This window comes from Vollenhovia emeryi, unplaced genomic scaffold (genome assembly GCF_000949405.1).
Source record: "Vollenhovia emeryi isolate VEMERY1.0 unplaced genomic scaffold, V.emery_V1.0 DF939165.1, whole genome shotgun sequence".
Taxonomy (NCBI): domain Eukaryota; kingdom Metazoa; phylum Arthropoda; class Insecta; order Hymenoptera; family Formicidae; genus Vollenhovia; species Vollenhovia emeryi.
The window spans coordinates 1,135,962-1,145,065 of record NW_011967201.1 but is presented as its reverse complement, the minus strand read 5'-3'; the positions used below and the strand labels follow the sequence as shown (position 1 = coordinate 1,145,065).

Here is a 9,104-nt window from a genome sequence, read left to right as displayed (position 1 = left end):
AAACGTAGAGAAATTAAAAATATCGCTTTATAAGTAATTGTGGTTAGGCTTCACATGCTGATATTTTTAATTTCTCTTAGTTTTTTTATATAAAGTCGTGAACCCCCCGCTTTGTTTTTACGCGTACTGTAATCGCGTGGAAGAATTTTGTAATTTTATAAAGCCAAATTCAAATTGCTCACGATTAAAAAATTGAACATTTCAAATACCAATATCTTTCTCATTAGACTTCTGACCCGAGTGTTTCAAGTATAAAAACGTTCTGCTATGCGGTCCGCAACTTATCCTGATATTATTTTAGGCGTAAAAACTAATAAAAAGATTCAGCAGCGCAAAAACTATATTCAAATGTGTCGGTAAAACAGACGACTTTAGCATTAAATCCCTGGGGACCCTGGGGGGTCGTTTTGCAACTAATTCTTCCAAGAAATTCTTGTGGTCACGTCAAAGTTTGTTCGTGTAACATATCGTGTATCATACAAATAGAAAATATTTGTTGTAATAAATAAACAAGGGGTATAAATCAAGTATAGCATTATTGTTATTTGTTATATAAACCGCCGCCATTTATGCCAAAATGTGCAAATTTTTACAAAACGGCTCGGTAATTAACTATAAGCTAGATAATTAATTATTTGAATAGTTAAATAGCCAGTTTTTACCTCAGACTTCAATTTCACTATTTCGTTATTTTATTATTCTATTATTTTAACATTTAACTATTTTATTATTTCGTGAAAATGTGCGCATTCACGATTTTGGTATAAGAGGGACGATATGTATTTTTTTTTTAGAGAAACTTGCAGTCGCGAATATCCATTCGCGTGAATTCAATTACGAAGACAATTTCGAAACGGCGACACAAGAAGTACGTTCTGTTGAAAAAAAATTAACAGTGCAAATGCAATTGACGCGAATTTGTTGCAATTTCTATTCAAATCGGCCGGTGATTTAGCAGAATTGTCAATTTATGTCACACAAACACATTAGTATTTAATATTTTAATGTTATTTTAACGTATTCTCACACCGAATATTCTCTTTTTAAAATCAGGGAGTCAATTCTGTATCTTCCCAAGGAGAACCAAAAGTCAGGATGATGTCAATTTGATGTCATATTGACCAAATTTATGTCAAATTTTGGTCAATTTCATGCCATATTGACCAAATTCATGTCAAATTTTAGTCAATTTGATGTATTGACCAAATTCATGTCAAATTTTGGTCAATTTGATGCCATATTGACCAAACTTTGACATAAATTTGGTATATAATGGACATAAATATGACATCAAATTGACATCATCCTGACTTTTTCTTCTCCTTGGGAAAATGCAAAAAGTGAGTAGCTTTGTCTCTTTCTAACAGTCCTCTTAGAAAGAGGCAGAATTGACCCCGCGCGCCCATTATTATTGACACGAGAGCAACAATCGCGTTTGCTACATTAAGAAATAAAATAAAATATCACTTTCTCAAAATTAAATATTGTCGCGTAATACACTAACGCTATGATTTTCCCTATAATATTGCACACAAATTAACATATTATAAGATACGCAATATACAAAAATTCTATATGTAATTACATATAATTTTTAATATTGTGCCGTTTGCGTGTAAATTTAAGAACCGCGAGTGTGCGTTCGTTCGAACGCACGATTTGACATTTAAACATGCGCACGGACAAGTTTATCGAATCGCATCTCATTAATCGCGCGTGGACGCAAACGTCGAGAGAAAACGGGACGAAACGGGGGAGGGGGGCCTGGCCGGGCGCAAACGAGAAAATTATTCAAAATTCGGGGGCGAGACGGGGGACAGAAACGTGCGCGCGCACGGGCCGCGAGGGGCTCGGTTCCGCCTATTGAAATTTCGAAAAACGTCACGCGGCGGCGATAATCGATGTCTCGAGGATGCCGCCACGCTCGATTCGACGACGGGCCGCTATAGCTCGTGGGCAATTGACGCGCAGAGAGGCGGCCCCGTGATTCACTGATGGTGTTTCAAAGGCTCGTCGCACCGTCGAGTTAGTCGTCGCGAGAACGCAAGATGCTGGCCCGCTGTGATATTTTTCGCGTCGAAGTACTTACACTCGCGTGTCTGCTGGTGAGTTAACGTCGCGCGGCCCCGCGCTGCCACGTCATTTCACGTATCGCTGTCACGGGTGTCGGGCGTTTCGGCACTTTCCCCCCCGTTAACGGGAGTCGCCTGTGGCGAGCGAGTCGCCGCGCGTTGCTTAATTGCCGATTGTTCGTTTATTTAAATGCCTCACGAGCCGACAGGCCGCTTCCGCCTCCCTCGCCGTGTCGGCCTAACCTATACGTCGTGTCGCGATAACCTTGCATCTGGGAAATAAAAAACAATCCAAGGGACATGGATTGGGGGGGAAAAAATCACGTCTGCCCGCGAGGATTTGGGAGATTTTTGCATATTCTCGTATTATTGGGACGATATCTCGCGGACGCCAGCATTGTTTTTATTTATGCGATTGTTGTTATAAAATTCATCACGTTGTAGCCCACGGGTCTTGTCCTTTTTAGCTCAACTAGCCCAAAGTTTATCTTCTGCTCCGTTGAAACGTGAAAGATAACCGGTGCAGCCAGCTCGGCTGAAAAGACGCGATATTTCGTGATTTAAAAACCAAGATCGGGGATTTATAGCTCAGGACGAAGGTTTATTAGTGCGGGATACGTTAATAAACCTTCGTCCCGGGTTATAAATGCCCTACTTTGAATTTTAAGTCGCAAAATATAGTGTCTGCCCTTTTTAACTCAACTAGTTGAGAATTGGTCGTCTACATTGGGACGAGAAAGATGACTAGTTCAGCTGAAAAGAGCAGACGCTACATTTCATGATTTAAAATCAAGGCAGGAGATGTATAATTCGGGACGAAGGTTTATTAATGCGAGATCGACGTTCAAGCGTTTTTGTTCTAGGACACAAAATATATAAGCACAAAATCGAGCCCCTTGGTTTAAATTAGATCTTAACGAAACCGAATACGCAGTGCGTAACTAATACTGTACACTTGCAGGTACGTTTGCCGAACAGCATAGCAGAGGAAGTGAAAGAAGGCGCCCTTTCGCTCGCGAGTAAAAATATCGATGCTACGTTAGGTAAAGTATTGCATATGACGGGCGACCAAGCGCCAAATGATGCTTTCCTTAATTGTAAATTTTTTTCGTAGCTGAGAATGAACTGGTGTTCATCAACTTTTACGCACAATGGTGTCGCTTTAGTAATCTATTAGCTCCAATATTTGACGAAGCTGCAGACAAGGTTAGAGAAGAATTTCCTCAGCCTGGGAAAGTAGTAATGGCCAAGGTGGATTGCGATCATGAAAGTGAGTATACTTCAAATATGCCTGTAAAATGGATGAGAATATACACTCGATTTACGCGGATTATTCGCTCCACGTGAGCAGTTTTCTTCACGAATTGCGTAAATAGGGTCTGCCAGTACAATAAACGTACTACAATAGGTTTGTTTTCTGTTCCTGCACTGGTGAACTAGTGCAGTAAGCTAGAATGAGAAAAAAGATGCTTGTCTCACTCTAATTAATGCACTAGTTCACCAGTGTAGGAACAGAAAACAAACCTAATGTATGCGTTAACAAAGCTATGCTTTTCTCGCTCGTTTCTGTTTGATTTAGTTTTTGCGTAAACGGTGAGATTTTACCGCGTAAATTCAGAGACTAGTGTATAATTTATTATTATGGTTGTTTGTGTACAGGCACATGTACAATATATAATTTGTGATTACATCAGTGAGCAAAATTTGAATATTAATCTGTCAAATAGACTAGACTTCACCTACATTTATTTAGATTGTTATAAGAACTGTTTGTTTTTCAGCGTCTGTGGCATCTAGATTTCACATAACCAAATATCCAACATTGAAAGTAATAAGAAACGGGCAACCAACCAAGAGAGAATACAGGGGGCAGCGCTCGGTAGAAGCATTCCAAGAATTTGTCAGAAAACAGTTGGAAGACCCTATTAAAGAATTTTTCAATTTGAGGGAGCTCGAGCAACTTGACGATAAAAAGCGCATGATTATAGGATACTTTGAAAGGAAAGACGTACCGGAATACGAGTTGTTTAGAAAAGTCGCCACTAATTTGAAGGATGATTGCCAGTTCTACGTTGGTTTTGGGTAAGATATGATTTTTTTTCTCCTTGATATCGTGTAACTATTGTAACGCAAATTTCACTTTATGATGCAAATATTTCTTAAAAGAAGGTGGAAAAGTTCCCGTTTGTTAACATAAAAATATTGCGTGTAGTCTGCATTTTATAATAATTGCTATAATATTTCATTTGACAAGCACGTGCTCCAATCAAAACTGTGAAATTGGGCAGCATTTACATTTGCTGTAAGTAAAGTGGTATACATAAGCTCGTGAGCTTTTGTACTGAGCATCTATAAAATTTTTATATGTTTTATATTAACTTTTAATTATATTATAATATTTTCTGTAATCGCATTTCTTATCTTTTATTTATCGTATGATACAATCTTATTGAAATCTTACGGTGCATAATATATTGGACACAAATTTTTTATAGGAAAGTTTCTCATACGATGGCAAGATAATATTTTGATAATTTTCATGTTCCTTTTTAATAATCAGCTTTTAATTTTGAGAATTTTTATTAGTTCGAAATGCCTTATTTATTGCAGACTGATTTGAATAATACAACCGAATAATTGAATTTTTTTCTTTAGTTATATTATTAAGTTTTTTCAATATTATGTGACGCAGACGAAATAATATATATTTATCACTAAATAAACATCTATAGTTTGAATATATTTTGAAATAATATGCGTAGGAATGCAAGTAAAGCAATGCATCCTCCAGGAGAGCCTATTATTGCCTTCCGATCGGATAAGGCCCTATCTGTAGAAGAGGACGAAACTTACAAGGGAAGTTTGTCAGTTTATGATGAACTAAATGTATGGGCGCAAGAGAAATGTGTGCCATTTGTAAGAGAAATAACGTTTGAAAATGCTGAAGAGCTGACGGAGGAGGGCTTACCGTTCCTTATATTGTTTCATGCTCCTGATGACTTGCAAAGTGTCAAGCAGTACAAATCTATCGTAACTAAGTCATTACTAAGTGAAAAACGTATGTCATCCTGCTTTTACTTGTATTATCCATCAGTTCCTCATAAAAATTCCGGTTGTACTGATTCGGTTGCTTTTCTACCTTTCAGAAAATATCAATTTCTTAACCGCCGACGGCCTGAAATTTGCGCATCCGCTGCACCATTTAGGGAAAAGCACATCGGACTTGCCACTGATCGCGATAGACAGCTTTAGACACATGTATCTGTTCAAGGACTTCAATGACATTTTTGTGGAAGGAAAACTCAAGGCTTTTCTGCAGGACTTGTATTCCGGAAAGCTTCATCGCGAGTTCCATTACGGTCCGGAAATCAGTAGCAATGAAATACCAGTTACCGGGAAACAGGTGAAAACGCCCACAACGCCGCCGGAGTCAGCGTTTAAAAAACTGGCGCCAAGCAAAAATAGATATACAATAGTTAAGGATGAACTGTAATGAGATTGAGTGCAGTACAGTGCAGCAAGATTTTCGTAATTAATTTAAATGCAATATACTAGAGAAGAAGTGAGCAACATTCGGGGATGTTCTAACATTCGATATAATTACATATTATTTTCGTAGTGCGTTTGTAATGCGAGTCTTCTAAGACCTCGACGAATCCGTTTTTCCTCCTCCGCGGTTTATTCCCCTCGTATTCTTTTCGTAGGACGTTTTAATTTACTCATTATTTGATTAAAAAAAAACATCAATATTATTTCTTAATTATACATGATTTTCACATCCATAGACAAAATACAACATAGCAATTTATTTTTTATAAAAATCTCATGTTTGCGCGATCTATTGTCGGCAAACGAACGGCTAAGAACAAAAGGTTCTTTTCCTTTTAATAAGGTGTGTCTGTTCTTCTTAAAGTGAGTTGCTGCGAGCAAGTTTTATATCGACTGTGAAACTTTGGCATCTACCAATGTCAATAATTACGTATCAGATCTTTTTACATATACTATAAAGCGATCGTGCGAGTTAATGTCGTTATTGTTGATCTCTGCAATTCCGAGATGTCCTTTATATGTAAAGAGATTTGATTTACACAATCTCCTCTCGTATCCCATCGGAAATCTTGGCACAATATTTAGTAACACTTATACGTGGACACGTTCGTCGAGAATCCGTAGCGTAAATGTGTTCTCGAGAATATATGATAATATCATGATGCGTGCGTGCATGTGTATACCATTGGCCGTATTGCATATGGGGCAATTGTTTCTGAATGAGGTATATGACGAAGAGAGTGAGTGAGAGTCTGTCGTATGATCGTAATATTCGAGCAAGTGAAATCTCAACGCGCCCTCGTAAGATAGTCATAGGATGCATTATTTGTATGATTGATGATATTGTTTCGCCTGTTAATAAATAATTTCTAAGTCAAAACGTTGCTTTATTTATTCGTCATCGGCGTTGCCTTACTGTCTCTACGCTAAATCGCGTTCAGTCCGTTCCGCCTTTCTCACGGTCGTTCTTGTAAAGCAAATCGAAGCATCTTGCTAAGCGTGTAAGATTGTTATCACGCGCGATTTCATTAATCGGTTTGCGCAATTTCCTTCCGTCCTGAATTTATGAAAATCTTTCTCACGTCCTTTTACATCGTTTTTTAGGTCGAAATGAAATAGAGGATATATGTATGTGTTATATTAAAGCTGCATCGAATACATTTTCAATAACAATTAACGATTTTAATAACAAATGTACGACAGTCCCGTCAAGCAAACTTTGTACGATCGCAGTATTCGGTTAATTAAAACACAATCATCCGTCGAAGAATAATCAGAAATTCACTAAATTTTGTTTTCTTTGAAACTTGCGTGCTGACAAACTTAACGATGTACGATTTAATTCGCGCATACTCACAAATGTAATAAACAAATGAATTTTCTATACCAAATATAAAAAGAAATCGTTTATATTCAATTTCTCGTAATTAATCTCATATGAAAAGTGTACTTACGTTTCGTGGCATGATTGACCAAACTCCGTGGAATGATTGACGACACTTCGTGGCACTTTGTATAACACCTCAGCATTAATCACACGCGACAGGAAAATAAGGAAACACGAAAAATATACGATCGCACGTAGTTGCTATTCGCACTCGGTGTTCCTTTGGTCAATTTATCCGACGGTATGAATTTTTATCGACAGAAATTGATGTATAAATGTCAAATATCGATGAGTAAATATTACAATTATATAATTAAACACGGATAAGATTAATTGACATTTAATCTTTCATAATATTCGACTCAAAGTTCTGCATTCAAATTGGCATTTATATGATTGCGTTAATAAAAGAACAATTTCAAGATCCTAACACATTTAACACCGTACAATAAACGCAACGAAAATAATTAAACATTTAATGTCTAATGTCGATTAAAGATGTAAAATCTAATGTCGATTACTGAAGTAATTATCGTCCTTAATTATTGCAACGAACAAGTAATTTTAAGTCACCAGCGCTTTCATTCTTGGACTACACATCTCGTGTACGAATCGCGCTAGATATCTATCTTTGCTGGCTAACCGAGCGTCGATGGCAAATCGCCGGGGATTCAACGATCGCGGTTTCCACCCGTACTTGTCGCGAACTCGTATCAAGAAATAATAAACGACATGCGGAGCGGCGCAGAACACTAACCGACCCGTTCGACTGTTGTCGCGCAAATGATTTTGTGTAGGCACGACCGATTGCTTCGCCGAGCACCGTAGGGGGGGACCGAGCAGCGATTCCAAGAAATAATAGACCGAGCGTCGTAAACAACTCGGTCGAAAGCCGAGCGCCGGTTCAAAAAAACAATGACGTAGCGTCGCAAATACCTCGGTCGAACACAGTCTATTCAGCCGAAATATTCGGCGCGAGTCAGTCAAGCGACGCGGATATTACGTGTGTTTTCGCATCGCTCACCGTAAAGCCCGTATCAGACTACGGATTGGGATTGGGATTAGATTGAAATTTAACCAATCACAGTAAAGTTTACTAATCTTAAGTTCAGTAACTTTTACTCTGATTGGTCCAATTTCAATCTAATCCCAATCTCAATCCGTAGTCTGATACGGACTTAACGCGATCGTCTCGTACGAATCGTTAACATTTATCACTCGCTTACTTTCAGTAATTGTCGTGATCCGCAATCGTATCGTTGATTTGTCGCGAGATGAATATCACGCGTAATTAGAAGAGAAAACGCGAGGAATTATATCTAAATTATCAATTAGTCTCGATACATCCACGAGCGATGTTACCGACGCAGAATGATAGCCGTTTATACGTGAAAATTAACGGAGCAGGTACGGCGTTTCTTGCATTATTCGTCAGAGTTTTTTCTATGTTTTTCATACCCGCGCGCCGCTCGGCAATGTTTACGTCGAGCCGCCGCGCCGCCGGCGACCGCCGCGCGGTCAGAGGACGTTCGCTCTTCGCAGTATCGTTCGAGCCGCCGGCACGTACGCCACGGGGCGATGTGCGCGATCATATTCCGCGTAATTACGCGACTTTTTCGTTCCTCGGGAGAGAGAAACTTGCCGTTTCCTCTATTCGAAATACATGGCGTTGTGGACGTGATTCGCGCAGTGCCGCAGCAGCAGCGCCGCGCAGTAGCTGCCGGGAACGACGCCATGTTAATCCGTTAATTCGAGGAGCGCCGTGGACGCGCAGTGAATCGGTTTCGTGTGTCGGTCGACGCGTTTTACGGTACGCACAAGTGCGCTAACGTTGTTCAGCTCGACAATCGTGCGACGTAGACTCGATCCTCGCGAGTGGTAGTCCATCGAGACGCGTAAATGTGGACAATCCCGGCCGAAATGTCGCGCGCGGTCGGCGTCGCTACGGCGCCGTCGTATTCTCGGGCGCCGGGACTGCACCGAGTTGTTCAACTTGGATTCGTGTCTCCTCGCGCGTACAGTGATAGTCGCGTTTTCCACGCGTGATGTGCTGCGAGAGAAGTGTTCGCGCGAAATCGCCCCGTCGAACGCACGCA

The 9,104-nt window shown here is 39.7% G+C and overlaps 2 protein-coding genes across 3 annotated transcripts in view; one reads left to right on the top strand and one right to left on the bottom strand.

Moving 5' to 3' along the window:
* Positions 1-7,335, bottom strand: part of LOC105564419 (Golgi apparatus protein 1) — a 15,398-nt gene extending 8,063 nt beyond the window's left edge. Inside the window, exon 1 of the mRNA XM_012016769.1 lies at positions 7,076-7,335. The gene's annotated coding sequence lies outside the window, so the exon portion shown is untranslated. The remainder of the gene's footprint in view (positions 1-7,075) is intronic.
* Positions 1,901-6,501, top strand: LOC105564420 (endoplasmic reticulum resident protein 44). 2 transcript variants are annotated; one of them, XM_012016770.1, is made up of 7 exons: positions 1,901-2,105; positions 3,034-3,115; positions 3,187-3,342; positions 3,854-4,154; positions 4,327-4,374; positions 4,835-5,130; positions 5,219-6,501. In XM_012016770.1, the coding sequence occupies exons 1-7, from the start codon at positions 2,049-2,051 to the stop codon at positions 5,563-5,565; spliced, it is 1,287 nt and encodes a 428-aa protein (XP_011872160.1). In that variant the 5' UTR covers positions 1,901-2,048; the 3' UTR covers positions 5,566-6,501. The 2 variants fall into 2 exon arrangements, with proteins under 2 accessions (XP_011872160.1, XP_011872161.1); XM_012016771.1 differs by lacking the exon at positions 4,327-4,374 and having other exon boundaries at positions 1,902-2,105.
* Positions 7,336-9,104: the final 1,769 nt, after the last annotated feature.

Excerpts from the sequence above, each read along its gene's own strand:
- LOC105564420 (XM_012016770.1), top strand. The coding sequence starts at position 2,049 with ATGCTGGCCCGCTGTGATATTTTTCGCGTCGAAGTACTTACACTCGCG. Across the intron at positions 3,116-3,186 it reads AAATATCGATGCTACGTTAG|CTGAGAATGAACTGGTGTTC; the intron begins GTAAAGTATTGC and ends TTTTTTTCGTAG. Across the intron at positions 5,131-5,218 it reads GTCATTACTAAGTGAAAAAC|AAAATATCAATTTCTTAACC; the intron begins GTATGTCATCCT and ends TCTACCTTTCAG.